This window comes from Rhipicephalus microplus, chromosome X (assembly GCF_043290135.1).
Source record: "Rhipicephalus microplus isolate Deutch F79 chromosome X, USDA_Rmic, whole genome shotgun sequence".
NCBI lineage: Eukaryota > Metazoa > Arthropoda > Arachnida > Ixodida > Ixodidae > Rhipicephalus > Rhipicephalus microplus.
Window position 1 is genome coordinate 359640320 of NC_134710.1, and position 19880 is coordinate 359660199.

General features: G+C 41.5%; 1 protein-coding gene across 1 annotated transcript in view; it reads right to left on the reverse strand.

Moving 5' to 3' along the window:
* cutlet (chromosome transmission fidelity protein 18 homolog) overlaps nucleotides 1-19880 on the reverse strand; it is a 98573-nt gene that overhangs the window by 48968 nt on the left and 29725 nt on the right. Inside the window, exons 9-14 of the mRNA XM_037413467.2 lie at nucleotides 15582-15705; nucleotides 7997-8112; nucleotides 6273-6366; nucleotides 4179-4277; nucleotides 3914-4041; nucleotides 1510-1575 (exon numbers count right to left, since the gene is read on the reverse strand). Of these exons, the coding sequence (XP_037269364.2) occupies nucleotides 1510-1575; nucleotides 3914-4041; nucleotides 4179-4277; nucleotides 6273-6366; nucleotides 7997-8112; nucleotides 15582-15705 (627 nt within the window). The remainder of the gene's footprint in view (nucleotides 1-1509; nucleotides 1576-3913; nucleotides 4042-4178; nucleotides 4278-6272; nucleotides 6367-7996; nucleotides 8113-15581; nucleotides 15706-19880) is intronic.

Here is a 19880-nt window from a genome sequence, read left to right on the forward strand (position 1 = left end):
ATCCAACCATGGCTTAATGTCCATCGTAGTCACCGATGCGGCCTTCGTGCGTGAGATGCCTTTGCTAATTCGTTCAACTTACATTTGAGGGCACTCAGGGCGCCGTGCGTTAGGCAGCTATCATGTGGTATTTTTTTAATTTCGCGCACTATAAACAAACCCTGTAAAAAAGTTAACCAGCATTATTATCTTACTGTAACATGAAAATTTTGTTATTTCTGAATAACAGCTACATGTCTTGTATTGAATTTTTTCTCTCTAGAGTCAGTATTTAAAAAGTTCAATAAGCAATCTTTGTTAATTACCGTGCTTGGCAGATCAAAAAATGCTCTGATGTGCTACCTACAGCTAAGAACAATACTGTGCTAGCTAGAGACACGTATCACTCATTTTTTTTTTATTGCTTGGTGCTTTTTAGCTGAAACACTCTGTATACTTATTTTATTTATTTAATTTATTTTATTTAGGAATACTGCAGAGTCGCTTGACTCCAAGCAGGAGTGGACAAAGAAAAAAAGTTCATTAAAAGAACACATCAACAAATAATTATCAACCAAAACATGAAATCAGCGCGCGAAAAACTGCAATTCAAAGAATGCAGCGATGCGAGTTGACTCCAAGCATTAGTGGACAAAAAAGAAAAAGTACATCAAAAGAACACATCAACGAATGATTAGCAACCGAAACATGAAACACCGCATAAAACATTGCTATTCAAAGAATACAGCGATGCGAGGACAACTTTACCCACGCTTTCTCCTCAAATGTGTAATAAACACTTCTACACTGGGGCTATCTACAACTTCTTTCGGCAGTTTGTTCTAGGAGCTTATGGTTCTCTGGAAAAAGGAATATTTGAATGCATCGTTCCAAGAGCTGTATTCCTGTATCATTTTCCCGTTATCAAAACGTGCACTTGTGCGCAGTGTGTAGTGTGTAATGTATTTCTGATTGTTAAATTGTATTACATTGTTGTATAATAAATACAAGTATTTTAATCTATTTTTGGCACGTCTCGCTTTAAGTGTATCAAGGCCAACATAATTCAGCATTTCTGTCACACTATCGGTGTGTTTGTACTTGTTGCAGATGAATCTGTCAGCGGATCTTTAACTCTCTCTAGTTTATCAACATTTTTCTGTCCGTAAGGGTCCCATAGACATGAGGCATACTCCAGACATGGCCGAACTAGTGATTTATATGCTGCTAATTTAACACTCATAGAAGCTTTGGAAAGCTTGCGCCGAATACACCAGAGGGATTTAAAAGCCTTGGTGCAGATTGTACACACAATCTGCACCAAGGCAACTGCAGATATGCCAAGGCAAGCATATCTGCAGTTGCCTTGGTGCAGATACACCAAGGCAAGCAGCAGATATGCCTGCAGCTTTGTGTGTAGTTGCATTCATGCTTAAAAAATTACCCTAAAATGAGAAAAATATTCAATGATGTTACAAGCCTAGCTGTTTTCTGTGACAACAAATTACCCCAATGATGAAAATCAGTTACCGCAAGTCTTCAGGCTTCTTTACAGCCGTTTTAGAAGCATCATCCATATTGTGCCGAAACACTTTCCTGCAGGACATAAGAAATTACATTTCAGCTCAGCAGAAGTCTCAGCCACTTAGCAACAGGAAACACATGCTTTGAAGACATTTTTCATGGTGGAGAAACAGTAACAGGAGACAAACATATTCCAACTGTTAGGAAATACACAGCAGACAGATTTATTTGCATCGGATTTTAAGATCTATCTCAAGCACAGCATACTGCTGCATGTCCTTTGTTACTTTTTTTTTGTACACATCTGCTACTGCCTGTTATCAGTGCTATCAAGCTCTAACCTGTGCAAGATGTGCCTGTAGTACATAACCATTTATGCTCCTGTCATTCAGCCAGCAGCAAGACATATCCACCTTAATCAGATCACACATGCTGCAGGTGTAGTTGCACATTGAAGCATACGAACACCACCAGCCCCTTTTAAACATAGTACAGTCGACTCTCGTTAATAAAAAAGTTCGCAAGAACCATAAAAAACTTCAAATTAAATGCACTTCCAATTAAGCAAAATGCATAAAAAACAGCACTTTTATTGCTCCAAACTTGTCAGTTCCCTAAAAATGTAGTCCGTCATCTTTTTCTCTTGCTGAACCTGGCTGCAGCTAGCAAGTTTTCCAAGCACTACACATGTCAAAGTGCTTCTTCAGCATTGTCTTCAACAAAAAATAAAAACCGCTGCACAAGAGTAAGACTTCCAGCAACATCGGTAGCCCTTGGTAGCAGTTCGTTTCTGATTTGGTTTTCGTCGTCTACTACCCGAACCATCAGCACAATTTTGCCGTCTTTTAGTAGACCGTATGTATCGACACTGCTGTCCACAGCAACGCATTCTTCAAAACAGACGTCGCTAAAAGTGGCCCCAAAACTAATGTTGTCTATTTCACTTGTTTGCACTTGATGAAAGTCGAGAGAGTGTTAGGCTTAACGCTGTACTTAATCCATGTGATATTTTGGTTAGCACTGCCTCCCTGTCAATTTCTTTCAAGCCTTCGACTTTTGTCGCCAAGTCAAGTGTTCAGTAGAGGTCGCAAGTTGCCATTATTAAACGTCGGCCCCACAACACTCAGTGATCAGATGAGAAAACACATGCGGAATCAACCCAAAGTACGTTGGCAGGCTAGTTGGTTTACCATATTAAATTTGAACAGCATGGACGGAGCAGAACCAGCGCTGTCTGTGTCTTTATGTGTTCTTCTTTGTCCCCGTCTAGTCGCACTGCTCTAACAAAGTAGGAATCAACTGGCTGAAAGCCTCGACAAATCATAAAGGAAGACCTACTTAGCCGATGCGATCAATGCAATGCCCGGGCGATCACTAAATAAGATTGCCACTTCATGAGCTGTGGCACTGCGGGCAATGGCGATGACGACAACAGCATGGTGTGACCGCTGTCTTGGCGCATGACAAATTCCCCATTTTATTTAAAAACTACAGTCATCTAGAGGTTCTTGACTGAAGAATAACTTCTAATTAAGCAACGTTATGGGCTTTTAACCTTGAATTATCGAGCATTTTTTCCCTATAGGCCTCTATGCAAAACTGATGGGACCACTTGTTGACGTCTATTAAACAGAAAATTCCCATTAAGCAACTTCAAAATATTGGGAGTCAACTGTGCATACAACGATTTTGATACTATACCCAATGCAGTGAATACAACAGACATTCTGTTGATGCCAAAAATTTCAACCTCAAAAAAAGCAGTATAGTCTATGTTATTTCAGGGTTGTTAAGAGTCCACAAATGCACCTGCAGAGCTTGTGATGGCCATATATTTCAATATTACTCTCTGCTTTAACTTTTGTGGTAATTAGAGGAAACTACACACTGCATATCGAGTCAACCTGAAGCTTTCAACCAAATTTCTCTACCATCTCTGCTAACCAAAAGGCTTATCTGATAAGTACAACAAGAGTGGATCAATAAACAACTTGAAACTCATATATTTGAAGGTTTGTAAAAAAAAAAAATTTGTCGTTTACCTTAATTCTTCTCTTTTATGAACATTACTCAACCTTTCAGGTGTCTGTAAAGTGATTTCCCTAAATATGCTAGTTGCATCATAATGGCTTTGATGCCCATAATATTACTTTCATCACTGACAACAATCAAGTGGTACTTTGAACACCTTTTTCAAAAACCGCTCTACCTAGAGGTTGTTCTTTTTTTCATGCACTCTTCTCCCTTACATTCTGGATTTCGTACATGCATTGCATAACTTAGGCTATCCCTCTGGCTACTACTTCCTAAAAATCAGCATCCCGCCTCAAAAAGAAGGGCACCACAGGACACTTAAGAACCTCTTTGTAAGTGATAGAGAAATCAACAAATTAAATCATTTATGCCTCACCGTGCAGCCCGTGGCTTTTGGAACACTTCATGAAGCAGTGACATCAGCCCTTGCTGCATGTCTTTTTGGCCCACGTTGACAGTGTTCACATCTGTTAGTGTCAGCTGCTTCTTTCGGCCATGGATGAACTGTAGAAAGTATTGTTACTACAACTTTTCGTATAAGGTCTCACACCATGCACACCTATATGTAGCAGGAAACATTTCAAAAAGAACAGGTGCAAACTGTTCATGCTAAATAGGGGAATAAATGAATGTCACTTTACCTGGAGTGTTGAGAGACAGGAACGCACATCGTTTCCCGCCTTCTCACACAGTGCAGCCACAGCCGTCTGTTCCCCTTTCATTCGTTCCCTACGCATCACCTGCAGAGAACACAATACCATGCTTTAAAAACTCCAGCCTTCTTTACTTAGCAATGATTAATACAAGAAAAAGATTACAAATGAAAAAGCCGAATTAACAGTCTAGCCACTGTGTATGATACTGTGTGCTTCCACACATGCCTGCAGTGGACTAACAGCTTAATCTATACATTTGTTAACTACCATAACCACATACCCGTACAAAAAGTAAGATAAAGAGACAGTATGAATTTAAGTAAGTCACAATGTGATGTACAGAATGCATAATATGCTTTACATCGTGTCAGCCAAGGCACACAATTGTTACAACTTTGTTACATGGATGTTTGAAAATCAAGTATTCAGGGCTGAGTAGGTTGGCTCATGAATTCTCACTGTTCTTAATTTCCCTGGATCAAAATTAAACCGGAACAATATCAAAGAGCTCTGAACCAGAACTTTAACCAAACAACTCATATTTGTACGTATATATGCCACCCAAGTTATAACAAGCATTTGGCTAAATTCAGGCAATTGACTTGCACAGCTTTTAGACAAAATATCTCGTTAGCTGTGGTACTTACCAAAGACAATAGCAAGCAGTCACCATACAATACTTGAGCAGAATGAACACACAATATATACCACCGATTTTTGTTAATTAAACTCAGGTTAATTTGATGTCTTAGTTATTTCCACTTCCACCAAAGGTCTCGTCCAGTGCCCCATACACTTATAAGGCACAAAGCTTTCATTACAGTGATCGTGAAATTAGCATTCATCAGATAACTCCAACTTGGCCTGTCAGCTCACATGCATCCAAACTACGAGTGACTGAAGTAACAGTTGTATCACTAGCAATGCCAGACATCCAGGCAGTGAAGAAAAATATGTATGCATAGAGCGCATGTGAACCGTCATTGAAGCTGCCTATTCTGAATCTACCAAAAGAAGATTCTACAGTAAGAATGGTAGCTCACAATTAATTATTATATCATTTATCTGGTTGTCATGTTTGCCCCTATACTGAAAAGAATTCATCCAAGACTTCATTGGGTGACACAATCTGCTGTAAAACCAGATGCGCAATTGTGGTCAGAGCCAGCCTGGCCAGTGTCCTCACCATTGTTATCACAATAGCGCGACCACCATGGATGGCGAGTTCCCATGGCATAATGAAAATGACACAACAACACTTTCAGTCTAATTAGGAGCATACTCTCGAACAATGAGTCATTTTACTTGTTCAGCTAGTGGCAACAAGTCCCATTATGTGCTCCCAGCACTTGTTGAAGTGCTAGTGTCGCAGGACAAACTTGCGATATTGGTAGTCCTGTATCGGCCATCATACTGTTTCTGCTTGTTGAGATGTTTCATAAACACAGGACATCAGCAGTGTTATCACATCATCAAGCGTAAAGAAGACTACATACTTTGTTCTTCGTGCCAATATAGCAGAGCCTCAAATTAATGATGAATTTTTGCGTAAATAAAGTTTTAGCACATGCAGATAAAATTTGCTCGTTAATGCTTTTTCTTACAGCTAGAATCACAGATACACTGTTTTTCTTGCTGAAAAATAAGGTGCGCAGTTGGTTTCTATATAGTTTCAACAATTTGACACCATGTTGAAGTGAATAATTTTTTTTTTTTAATCTTTGGATCCATGAAATGAGGCTGCATGTTTGATTGGGGACTGGTTACAATCAGATCAAACATTGCCAAAAGACTAAAAGACTTAGAGGTGTGTTTCGTGTTTTTATTCTGCTTTTTGCTTGATTCATTCGACCAAGTTTACAAAATTTCACTGGTCCCTTTCTGATTGAATTAATAGAAGTCTACGCCTATGTGAATATTAAACCAGTGCATCTTTCTCATTTCCGACTAGCTTTTTCGCATTTTTAGCTGTATACAAGAAAGAAACCTGTAGCACACCAGCCAGCACACTTAACTTAAGTAGGATTAGCTTTTCTCCGCCACTTTCCTCAGAGAGAATACAATTTAGTTAATATGTACCTCCAACAGTCGAGTGCACAGGCGATTCTTCTGCGTGGATGGAAAGTGCACCATCAATGCAACTTGCCGCAATGGTCGAAGGGCTGGAACATACCTGCATAAAAATCAAGGTTTAGCAAAAGCACCATATCAATCATGTTGAATAATTTGTCCACAAAATGGGTCAGGTATGATGCAAGAAAAATAACACATTAATGCTCAATTCTTCTCCTCCCTGCTCATTTGTTTTAGCAGTAAATTTTTCTACATCGGTTGATACAACCTCGCTCAGTCCAACTTTTATTCACCTAATGAAGCCTGGGCCTTTGACTGCTTAAATTTTTTGCATATAAACCCATCTCCTGCGACCTTCAAGGGGCCCTGGGACCTTGAATCGTCGAATGCCGCAAATATTTTTAGAATCTGTCAAGTACAAGCGGAGTCACAGGATTTGTCGCAGCATCAAATGCTTTCTCTCTCCTTTTGTAAGCAAGCGTGTTGAAAGCTACACATGAATGGGGATGATGAGGAAGTAAGTAGATGCGCCCCTTCATCAGCATGTGTCATGACCTTGAGCACTTTCTTTTCTTCTTTTCTTTGAACGTACACCTTACATTTAGTGTGATTGTGAGCATGCGCATGGGCACATGGCGGCATCTCACGATGACCACAGTAACTATGTGGCTCGTGATTCTCAAATCAGCCAATGGCCACGGACTTTTCATTTATGGCAAGGTCGTTTGCGTTTATGCCATCATTTAACAAGGGAAGAGTGAGCGATTTCTAGCTGACTTTGGGAATTGAACGTAAGCAATCTTCGGCATCTTGCCAAAGCAATACTAAAGCAGCCGGCAGTGGTCAAAGCTTGTTTGCTCCCTGCTGAAGTAGAGTTCAACGTTGTCGTGCTAGCGACGGCACACCAACATCGAATATCACAAGCTTGGTCCTTGCCTGGGGCATACTTTTTTTTTCATTCAATTTTCTTTCTTCAAATTTACACTAGATAACATTCCCTATACTTTCCTTGGCATTACTGTATGTTAGTTCTCATTATTATTAGCAATTGCCCCTGGTGTGATGTGTGCAGACTGCTCACTGCAGGACATTTACACTTCAAAAATAGTAACTGTGCCATTTCAGCTACAGCAGTATTGAGTACAAACAAAAATGAAAACAGACATTCAAATCAGAAATTTAATAAAATCTTTTCTCATCAAGGCATCAAGCAAATGTCGGTCATAATGGCCTTCAGAGCTTCACAATATCGCCCAGTTGCCAAGCTGGCTTGCTCGACACAACTACTGTACCATCACTTCACGCTCTGGCAGTATGCTCATACAGCAGCTGCATTGGAACAGAGCAAGAACGTAAAAATGCCTGCGTAGTATTTTATATTGAATTCCTTTCAAAGAACCCGTAACATGAGCTAATCGACAGCTCTCCAGCCTATTTGGTAGCCCTGGCATTGCTCCAAGCTGATAAACCTAAATATTCACTCACTCACTCAATCAATCAATCATAGATTTGAAGTGATCATGTATCAATATATAGAATGCCATCAGTTGTACCACATATAATGCGTTAACTGCAATTTTAAATAAGCAAACTTTTCTTTCTGCAATCTAGTAAGTGAAGTCTGATAAGTACAATAGTATAATCATCTGACAAAGCCCTTGAGAAAAGCAGAACTAAAAGGAAAACTGAAAATTCAAGTTAACCAAGGAAGCATCTTTTTTCATGCTCACAGCTCATTGCAGATACAAATGATGGGTCGAAGAAGCAGAATTCCATCCTTCTTTTTCTTCTTTCCTGTAGCCTGGCCAGTGCTTTTGATCATGTTGACTAGCACGTTGATAGAAGCCTGGTATGAGTAACAAAAAAAGAAGTACAACACGAAATCAGTGCTTCTCCACTACAGTCTAACCCCTTTATAAGAGACACTGATATAAGAGGCAAATGGATATAAGAGACACCAGTGTGCCTATAGTAAAATACGGGTGATAAGAAAATGCCTACGTAGTGCCCTGTTTATAAGAGACATCTCATATAAGAGACAAGAATCGCCGCCCAGAGCATGCCTCTTATAAAGGGGTTTAACTATAGCCATAAAAAGCAATGTACATCCTCCATTGTGCAATCGTCAGTATCATGCAATTCACAATAATATGGCGCAATAAGCCACAATGGCCCGGTAAAACTGTAGCAAAGACAGGTATGTTTTAAAGGCACATGGAGTCCATCAAAGACTATCAGTGTGCGGTGAATTTAGAGTGACCACAGTCCAACAAAACTGTTGTGCTGGACTGGATCGATTATGTCGCCGTTAGGTGACTCAAGTTGCCTGTGATGGTGGACCGTGCCTTGAATTGCATGCGGGACGATTACACCCCCACCTCCACAAAAAAGGCATGCTTTAGTATCACAGAGCTCACATGATGCACCAGTAACAGAGAAAATAGCCAAGCTAGCCAGAATGCATTCAATTCGGTCAGAAATACATAACCAAAGAAGTTGCAAAGAGAAAAAATGACTTTCAGATCTGCAAAGCACTGTGACCTGCCAGTCTTGGTTTCATGCTTTTTTTTTCAAGGCCAATAAAAATGCCTTTATCACATAGCCGCTGGCCTATCTGTAGATACACCATAGGCACCTGTTGGAATAGCAACAAAAGCAACATGTCATCACCAGCCAGCTTTGCTTTCTTGAACAAACGTTGTGTCATTGTGAACTTGTTTACAGAGCAACACCAAAACACAGGACAGGGAAGAAGCAAAAGAGAAAGAAAAGACGGCACTGACTCACAAATGTTCTTAATTAGTAAACAAAAAGGTGAAACGTATATATAGGTACTGGCAGCTCACATCACGACATGCGCAGAACAAGAGCTGCACCAAGGCAGCGTTGTCACACTTATGCGATAATAAAGAGTGGCCTAAATACCTAAATTCTTTTACATGCAGTGTGACAAATTGTTCACTTACGCACATGCTACCCCTAATCTTTATATGATAGGCCTCAGCAATTTCTCTTGTTAGTTGCTTAGGATGCTTGAAGATGATGGTGGTTTTCTCAAAAATGGGACAACACTTACATGACGTGCAATGTTCCAGTAGATAAAGTCGTGCGACCCCTTGAAGAGATGACTCATGCTCTCTCATATGAACATTCAAACATCTTTTTGTTTGTCCCACGTACTCCCTATAACACGATAAGTGTGACGCACAAGTATCACAACGCTGCCTTGGCGCACCTCTTTTTCTACGCATGTCGTGATGTGAGCTGCCAGTACCTATATATATATATATATATATATATATATATATATATATATATATATATATATATATATATATATATATATATATATATATATCACCTTTTTTTCCTATAAAGAACAGTTGTGAGTTACCGCCGTCTTTTCTTTTTCTTTTGCTCCTTCCCTATCCTGTGTTTCTGGTGTTGCCTAGTAAACAAGTTCACGATGAATCCCAACCAACTGGCCCAACTTACCGCCTTACTGAAACATTATGTCTTATGCCCAATTCCGCCAAAAGGGAAACTTTTGCATATTGTTCTTCACTATCACAGCAATTGCTAAAGCAGCTACAAGCAAGAAAAAGATTAGAACAGCATGGATACCTTGGCACCTCAAAGTAAAGGGCGATGGGTTTTTCTTTGAACTACAAGCAAGCCCGCAATTTTCTAGAAAAGTTAAGAGTTACTAGAGTTGCTTTGGTGCCACAGTCTATACAAAAAAAAAACATCAACTATCTATCACTCGTAAGCTGGCAGAATAGCCATACTGGCCGCCTCTATAGACAACAGTGTCAGCCAGACTTTCCGTTAGTGATTTGTTGAAAATTCTCAGTGCACACGCATATCAAATTCCTTAGTACCACCATGATCTTAATGGAAGTGGAAAGTTAAGGTATAAACCTACATTTAATTTAATTTGGTGAGGCAACTCAGTTTGTTTTTCCTGACCCAAATTTCAAATCAGAAAATGTTGCTGTTCCGAGGGTTCATATCAGCACTACCAAAATTACTTTGCAAAGAGTTTAGCATAGTCTCACAAGTAAACTGATGTAGAGTACAAAGGCAAAGCTTTTTCTTCCAGTCCACTTCTAAAGAAGCATGAACAAAATGTGCTTGACAGAGACGAAATGAAAATGTTTAGAAAGTTTTCATACGGTTTTTATGAAAGAACAAATCTACTACTCAGGCACTGCATCGTATATGCCATTACTTTTTAATACAGTGGTTGTATTTTCCACTCCAAGCCTGCAATATATGGCACCATCGCCGATATTGGGTATCATCATTAATGACAACTAATGCAAAAATGTAGCACTATACTTGTTCATTTCCGAGACATCTCCCAACAATTGTCAGAATGGCTTCGCTAGCAAACGTTTCAAGACCTGTGCTTAAATCTATGAAGCATTCTTTCTACAAAACTTTTATTGGGTGATTTTAGTATGATTAAAACAAAAATTTGCTCTTTAAGCGAACACCTCAGGTAGCACAGTGAAAATAGATTATTTGCCATAATAGACTACCGACTCGGCAAATTTAATGCACTTTAGTATGATGACATCATGTAAAAACTTGATCTAGATGAAAAACTTTAACTCTAGATGGTGCCATGCCACATGAAATAACAGAGAATGCCAAATGCCGCATATGCAGTGTCTTTCACTATTATGTAACTTTATATAGCAGGTTAAACAAAAATAAAAATATAAAGTAAAGATCAAACTAAACAGCCGTCACTTTAACCACATAGCCTGGTAATGGCTATGTTGTCAAGTTGAGCATGAGCTGGTGTAAAGCGTAAACAGCAATAAATATTTTCTTTATCAATATGTTAGAGCAGGTAACAAAGAAGTGATGCCTTAACAAGCACCCTTTTAGAATGAGAATTAGTAGGCAACCTCGCATGGAAAGAAATAACACATATTCCCACTGCTCAGCAGATGCCACTGGAGCCAGACATTTTTTCTACCCACATGTAAGCCAGAAAAATGACCACATAAACGTATCATTCCCATTTCAAGACAAAGAAACAACTAGTATGATCCAAATGATGGCAAAAAACACTATTCCTTTTCCCAACTCCACGGTCCTCCACGGCTGCAATGTATGGAAATGCTCGTCAACATGAACTTTTTTACTTCATAATTTTTGTAGAATAATGTACAAACTGCTATGTGAAGTGCAATCTTAGGCATTTCAATATAGCACAGTAAATGACGGCCAACTGTGTGCACCAGAATCATTGTGTTCAAGGCTTATGTGCAAGTTGCTCCAACATGTTACATTGTGCAAGTTTCTGTTCAATTTGAAATCACACTGCCTGCTTCAATTATAAACAGCATGCTCAATTTTAGTATGCTGGTCTGTTCATATTGATCAGTTCTGAACAGATGTTGGTTCTCTTAAATGTGTGCTTAGGAAAAATGTATGCTTAGGACTTTCCAAAACAAGTGTAATTCTATTACTCATAATAAACATAGGTGGTAAAACACAGCCTATAATATTTTTATAGTCAAAATAGTGTAAGCGAAATTCTGACAAAATATTTTTTTATGAAGCCAATAAACAATGATGCCTAGGAAAGCATAAGGGAGATAACAAAGAAAAATAAAATAAAATAGGGGAAAAATAGAACCAGACCCTGAAGCTAAACATCTTTCTCACTGGCTTAGCTACGTTATTCCTTTTTCATCTGGGCACAGTTTCTTTGTCCTCAGAGGCTGCTACCCATAAAGATAAAAAAAAACACATATCTACAACAGTTGCCCCACCATTCACACACTACAGTTTTGACTGAAAGCTAAACATTCTTACACAAATGCCTGTCCAGTTGAGTCAACTATTTACAGTTGAACCTCTTAATAAAAGATGTGCACCAGAGAGCAATTCTTGGGTCTTTTATGTGAGATGCCTCTTGCAAGCAAGGCACCACGCGTTTTTTTTTACATACACTTATTTTGAGACTGGCACACTGGTGCCTTTTATATCTGTGTGTTTCTTACATCAGTGCCTGTTATAAAGGGATTGAACTGTAGCACTTTGAAATGGCTCCAACCAAAATACGGGTTCGAGCCATTTGAAAAACCCAACTGTGATTCTGAGCATTCTTAAGGGGACACGGCCCTTGAAAACCGAAAAATGTCCAAAAAGTCCGTTTTTGAAAAACCATAATGTTGGGTTGTATGTCCCATAAATTACCTATTCTGTAAATATCAGCGCTTAATTCAACCTCAAAGTGCAAAAAATTGCTATTTTCGAGGCCGCCACAGTACCCAAAACACGCACAAAAGCCAAAATCAAACCAAACTTCGCACGCACATCGTTGGGCAATCCCGTGCCATCTTGGTTTTGTTTTGACCGTGAATTCTTTCTCTCTCGTTTGCCGCCTTTCAAATTGGTGTCACCAGTAGGTTGAGACGCTATTGGCGTTTCCCCGGGATGCGATGCGGAGCGCTGATTGGCTAGAGCAGCTCATTCATATCTCGCGGCGAAAGCGCGCTCGCCATTGGCTGCTGTGCTGGAAGTGGAGGCGGTCCCTCCCGGCAATAGCATGTCCAAGGCGCTCGTCTCGCTATTGCTCTCTGCTCCGTCCGCCTCGACAGACGTCTGCTAATGAGCCGCTTTTTGCGCAAGGCAATTTGTCTTTGATGCTGTACGTGATGCCGGCAACGAAGCCGAAGAGAATGCGTGCAAGTTGGAGCGCGGAAACACGTTATGTGGCTTCTACAAGAATCGAAACTACGCTTTTCTGCTGCAAGTGCCCAGTGCATAGATGCTTGCAGCGGCAAAACTGTGCTGTCGGCTGCCACCAGTCCAGAATCCGACACACCGTCTGTACCTGGAGCCATCAGTAATGCATTGAAGCTGCGAATGCATCGAACGTGTCCAAGATCGCCGGATCCAGCATGTGCTCTGAATCGGTGCTGTCCAGCATGACACCGAGTGTTGCTGAGATCGCCAGACCCAGCACTTTGTCTGCACCAGGGCCATCAAGCGTGCGTGGGCCGTCGACCCTTCATCTGCGGGCGCATTTCCTAACTAAGGAAGAAATCGATGCGAATGAGAGACGCCAAGACGCTGTTCGCGCTGAATACGAATCTACGCCAGCGATGCAGAAACAATTTGAACTGATGCAGCCACCTCTTAAGAGAGATCCCCTGCATCTGAAAAAAAATTCCGAATGGTACTTAGAGAAGATGGAGGGAAGACAAAAAAAGGAAAAGAGTGCACAAGAACACTTCAAGCTACTATGCTGGAGTCTTTTGAAGATAACACATGTGCTGAACTTTCAAAGCCCGTTTTCGCAAAATGGATTTTTTAGCTTAATGAGGTACTGAGGAAAGAGATTTTTGAAGAACTGCTTATCATCAGATTTGTGAGCCATTTTTTTCTTTTTTATTCTGTTCCTGGATGCTATTGCTAGGGTGTAACAAGCTTTTTCTTTTGAAAATTGGTGCCATTAATTATTATTAAACAATTACTTTTTTTGCTAAATGTCACATTACTGGCTACATCAAATTCAAAGTTGCATAAAAATTTTTTTGGAGGGGAAATTGAAAAAAATACTTTTTAGGGCCCTAGAATACCTATTCAGAGATGACCACAAATAAATTCAGCCTTCTGGTATGTCCTGGGATTTTTTCCGGCTCTTCCTCAGGCACACAAGTGAACCACCCAGTTAGGCCTCAGTAACTTAGAACTGCTGAACACAATTTCACGAAACTTTGCAGTTTCTCTAGATTTAATGAAGTGAACATACTCCGAAAGCTTCATCAAAATATCTTCTAAAAAAAAAGTTCGGTTTCTGGGGTGGAGTTAGTATGAGGCACCACTTACCGGCGTGTTGCGTGTAGTGCAAATAATGCGGCTGATGCGGAGCGCGTAGCCAGCTCCCGTCCCGTCAACTAATGAAGATGATCGGTTCCGTGAAGGCAAACGCAGAAGATCCGAGCACGGGAAAGAAAGGAGACTTCTTTGTTCGCACGGTTCACGAGCAGAGCCGTCAAGGTCGCTCCCGTTCGGGATTAGAAGGGGAAGGCTTACTCGGAAAAGCGTCTGGCAAGAGGCAAGTCAGGCGCCACCGTCCGAGTTTAAGCCATTGGCATGCACGCGTGCCATTGAGAATGACGCGGGGATGCGACCACTTGGCTGACCGAGACATAGTGGCGGCAGGGAGACGACCATAACTTCCCCCACTGTGCTTCATTACCGAGTGCTGTTAGGATGTCGGGGCGCCTCGCTGTCGCATGCACACCTGGTAAGCGCACAAAGCCCAACGGTGTACCCACCGTTCTTAGGGAGGCTTCTACGAAGCAACAATTAATGAGAGAACTGACGGGGCTCGAGTCTGAGAACGGCTGCCAACGGAAGTCGGCCGACGGAGGCAGCATGGCCTGGCATGGGAGAGAGTGTCACACGTGCAGAACCTATCCCATTGAGTGTTTTATTTGGTAACGTGGTTTTAACCAATGTAGTACCTGTTATGAAGATGTTTCTGCGATTGGTTGTGATGATGCGAGTCCCAACATGTGATTGGTGTTTGTAAAGACTCTTTGTTCAACCGAGGGTTGAAAAGAGGATGTGTTAATCTGAAAGGAGAGCCGAGGTTCAGGCTTGGACTCGGGCAGTTGCCTGAGGCTGCAATAAAGCGTCTCTTCACCGGACTACGGCTTTTCCTTCGCGCTGCCACCGTGCACTCGAGTCATCGAGGGGACCCATTCCGAACCTCAAACATCTTCCGTCCTAAGCTAGTGTTGAAGCTAGTCGAGGAGGAGGAAATTAACTGGTGGCCTCCCCCCTTAGGCCGCTTTCCATTCACTACCTTTTCTCTTTCGATATTCAACAGTATGTTTTATCAAATACTTCGATGTAGTAATACCACAACTAGCTGTCTTGTCAACTATGCATTTACCTGACATGCAAATTTATGCCTGTACTGTTGATAAGTTTTGTATAATATTATAAATTAGTTTTACTATTGGCACATCCATTCTGTTACGTAAGTTCATTGTAACCAATGCCTCATACAGAAGGCTATAGATATTTGAATCAATATAAATTAGTTTTTGATGATAGTGAGAGGGAGAGAGACCCTTTATTAGAAAAATGAAGTTTTACAGATGTCTATGTAGCGAGTGACACAAACATTCCTCCATAATACTGACTTTTCCTTGTAGAGTGGTCCTTTTGTACTTTTTCTTGATTTTCAAAGAAACTCTGAACTAGGTAATGGCTTGTCACAAAGGCCAACACTATTCACATATACAAACCAAGCATTTAAAAGGAGCATCTTACCGCTGGTGCACCATCGATCTCATCAATGACAAGGCAGTTTGGTCGTGGGTCCTGCCCCAAGACGGCCTTCATCTGAGTGGCAGTCTCCAAAGTAGTCTTGAACACATCAGGGCTCCTGTCATCACTGTAAATCCGAGAGCATTATTATATTAAGCACAACACTCTAACCTTCCTTGCTAAGATGCAGGGGTGTAACAGCCGAAACAGAATTTGGAGCAATTTTCGAAGCAGCAAAAGTTTACTTTTGGAGCACTAAAATACAAATTTGGAGCAGGTTTCGGGGCAAAAAAACATCCATTTTTTATCACGAAAGACCAAGTTTGGAGCATTATAAAAAGAAAGCTTACATTTACAAAAAGACAAGTATGTACAAACTATTCAACATCACCTGAATAATGCAGAGTAAAGATGAGCACTGCTATTTCAATAAAAGCATTTTTAACCACATCACTGAGCAAAAAATGATAATGTCCATATTAGCATTCTCCGCATCTTTCAAATACTTTGACAGACTCAGTGAATTCAAATGTGGATCTGCCAAGGTGGCGACCTTGAAAATTAGGGGATTAGTGAAACTGAGGAGTAAAGGTGAAAGAAAAAAAAAACAGGCGCACATTTTTTTAAAGGCGCCAGCAATGTCACACTCTGCTCCAAACGGTTGCCCATAATATTTTCTCGGCAATCATACTAGTACTCACAGTTATGTAGCATATACACACATGACTAAATGAACAAAATGAGCTGCAGCTCGCGACTAGTGCTAATAGCCCCTTCTAAATCATAATACGCTTTTCTGCAAGACACTGGCGTACTGTGGCGAAGGTGACTTAAGAAGCATTCTGCACGGATTGGAGCAAGGTCATGAAATTTTCAAACACTGCTACCCCCCCCCCCCCCCCGATAGTGTTAGGTTAAGGCCGCAATTTCTCAGCTCACTTGCAAGACACGTTCTACCAAATAAAGTAACAACGGCATGCGCCCGCCAATCTGGCGACAGCACCGAATATTTATCGCCGGGACGATGCAACTAACGCAACCTAAAGACAGAAAAATGTTTTATGTGCCTCAGCTATTGCAACCGACGTGGACCAATTCATGAAACAGAAGGGCTTTGCGCTGAGGCAGTGTACTTCAGTCTTTCTGCAAATGCTGCATCAGTAATGCATTGAATGAAACGGAGGACAATGCACTCTGGCGTTACTAGTGAAAAACATTCAAGTTCTCGTGTTTGAATACATAAGATTAGTGTCAAATCAAAAGAAATGTCACCGCAGTGCAGCTGGTTGTGTCGTATGTTCACCAAAACAAGGGTGTGGCATGATACATTTTGATTTTTTTTTTTCTTTTTAGGAGATTCGAAGTTTAGGGGGTCGACCTATATTTTGGTCCAACCTATATGCCAGCTTTTACGGCAGTCCTGCTGCAAGAGGCTCCAAATATGTAAATCCTGTTTCTATTAAAGTCTCCAGTAGCAGAAAAATTCTAAATTCTTCAAACATTAAACTGCAATTCTTGTTTACCGGTTATTCAAGGTGCAAGATCAATAGCAGCTACATAGATGAATAAGTCTCTAAGCTAGAAAATCTACTCAATAGACTCCACAATAGCACAATGAGAGAGTCCCTAAGTGAGGGTTTTTTTCTACCTCTGCTTTCTTTCTAATCCCTTTTTCCCCCACACCAGTGAAGGGTAGCAAACCAGATGTGAATATCTTAATTACCTCCCAGCCTTTCTCATCATCCCTCTAAAAAGCAATATTAAAGCTCTGATATGGCTAGGTGTTCTACACATTGTACTTATTTACTTGGTTAGTTAGTACACGATATATATCTAGTCGTGGCAAGGGAGGCTGTAAGGTATCACATATATACATGTTCCATTAACCAGACTTCCCAAAAGGTTAGTCTAGAAAGACTCAAAAGATGATAATCAGCAGACTGGTGTCTATCAAAAAACCATGCATGGCTCTAGTAAGCTTACAGCTGACCAACTTCCGAGAAGTATGCCAATTACTAAGTGTATAAGGCAATCAATGCATAATGCCTTCCTTGGAAACACTTCGCAGTGTCTTAATGTGCAAGCTTGACGACCCCTTTCCGCTTTGCATTGTTTAGCTTACAAGGAACAATCATACATCAGATCAAGAGACATGCACAACAATGAAATTATTAAGAACTAACTATACTGGGTCACATTCTAATAAAAAAAATTCACACCATCTTCCCAAAGGAAACCCTGATGGGATGCGAGGCAGCAGCATTGCCCACAGGTTGAACGACGCTAACGCAGGTGCTACGGTGAGTGCTGGAAGATTCGCGAGCGGCGGTCGCGGTAGTGGAGCGAGTGGTGGTAGCGGCAAGTGCTGTGGGCGAAGAGAAAAGGCGGCAGCTGGGGGCTCTGCAGCGAGTGCGCGGCACGCGAGGGAGAGAGTGACGCCCACGCGTACTGTGATGGAGAGCGTGACTCAACGCGCAGCTGCAGCGTGACCGACTTGGCACTGCTCCAACACCTGTGGTGAAGAGAGCGTGTCGCGAAACACTCGTACGGATCTACGGAGGAACAAAATTACACAAGATAGTCAAAAAGCTGCTTCACATCTGAAATGTCAGCTTTACCCACAATACTGCGGCGTGCCTGCCTTTCCCTTGTGAGAGACAGTCATGCTAGCTGAATTCTGCTCAAACTGCAAGTACAGTCAAATCCGGCTACAATGAAATTGACGGGATGTGTGAAAACTTTCTTGTCCCGGAACTTTGTTGTGGGGAAATTTCATCTATAGACCACAAAATTTGGCAAGAGCTGATGATAACGACCCATCCTCTGGTCCGAGCAAGCGTACGCATTGAACTCAGACATACTTGGCCAAACACTGAGTGAATGTGTTTTCTCGCGTATAATGCGGTCAAAATATACAGAACATTTGGAACTGAAGTTGGGGTGCGGGTTATACAACAATTTTGGTGTGCAAGTTGGCTTCACGGCACGGCTTCATGACATGCAAAGAACGCGGCCTTGCGTCAACAAGCGGGTAGTTTTTTTCTTGCTCCAATGGTTTGCGGTTAGGGGTGCCAGTTATATGAAGGAGTGGGTTATAAAGAAGCAAATACGATATTCAGACGACCCTTGGAGTTTGCCGAATGCACAGCGCCGCGAACAAACGTGCCAAAGCTCCGCTAGCGGTGACCTGATAACTGCAACCGAAAGTAACGAAGCTTCGCACTGACTGGCCATCGACTGGCCGTCAACTGGCCATATGTGAACGACAGCAAAGCCGTAACACATTGTGTCGTTTTATAGCTTTATTACCTTTATTCTACACCTGTGTTAGCTGCGCACCTTTGGATCGTATTCGCTACCGATAAACAAGATGATAGCGACCACGGTTTCTTGCACAGCGGTTGCGGCAAACAGTAGTTCCATTTTAAATCCATGCCCGCTGTGCTAGCCGTGTTCATGACATAAGAACTGCGTCGTTGCTATCTTTGTTCGCATCATTACGACAAAGAATATTGGGTTGAGTAAGTGTGCAAACTTTCGTGGTCACCCATGATCGCGCTCGACACAACCGCATGTGTGTTCGCAGCCGTTGCGGCAGAATGCAGTTACACTGGGACTAGGTGCACGCTGCTCGCGTATGCGCCTTCACGATCACACGGCTAGTGACGACGAGCTGCAGTTATGTTTTAAGCGCGACATCAAAAACATATGGCAGAGGTTCTTGAAGATCGCAATTCTGCCGCGGCCCGCACGTCCATCATATCTACCACCGGCAGCATCATGGTGGATGGGTGAACCATCACCGAGCATCTCAACGGCGCTAAATTTAGCGGGATGTGCGTGTGCTGGCAGAAAGCGTGTCTCCAATGAAGACACGACTGTTGCGATATGGCCGTGCTCTTTGGGTGTCAAGAGCCGTCGAGAAATGGCCGAGTTGGTAGTGCAATTTCGTGGCAATCCTAGGCAAGTTCCTTTTTATTATAGGGTAGTACTCGCGAAAACTTGGTTAAAGCAGAATTATCCAGGAAAAGTATTCGTTGTGACAAGACATTTTTCACATTGTTTTCTATGGGCGGCTGACGGGGAATAAAAAATTATTCGTTGTGGCAGAAATTTCATTGTAGCGAGATTCGGCTTTACTTTTTCTCAGTTCATGAAAAAACTACACATATTAACAGTTCAAGGTATTTCATTGCTTTATAAAACATCACAGTTGGCTCAGCAGCAATGTCGGAATCCCTCACGAAATTTTCCAGAAAGTTCAAGATTCTAAGCTAGAACCAGCAAGACAGACGCTTGTTT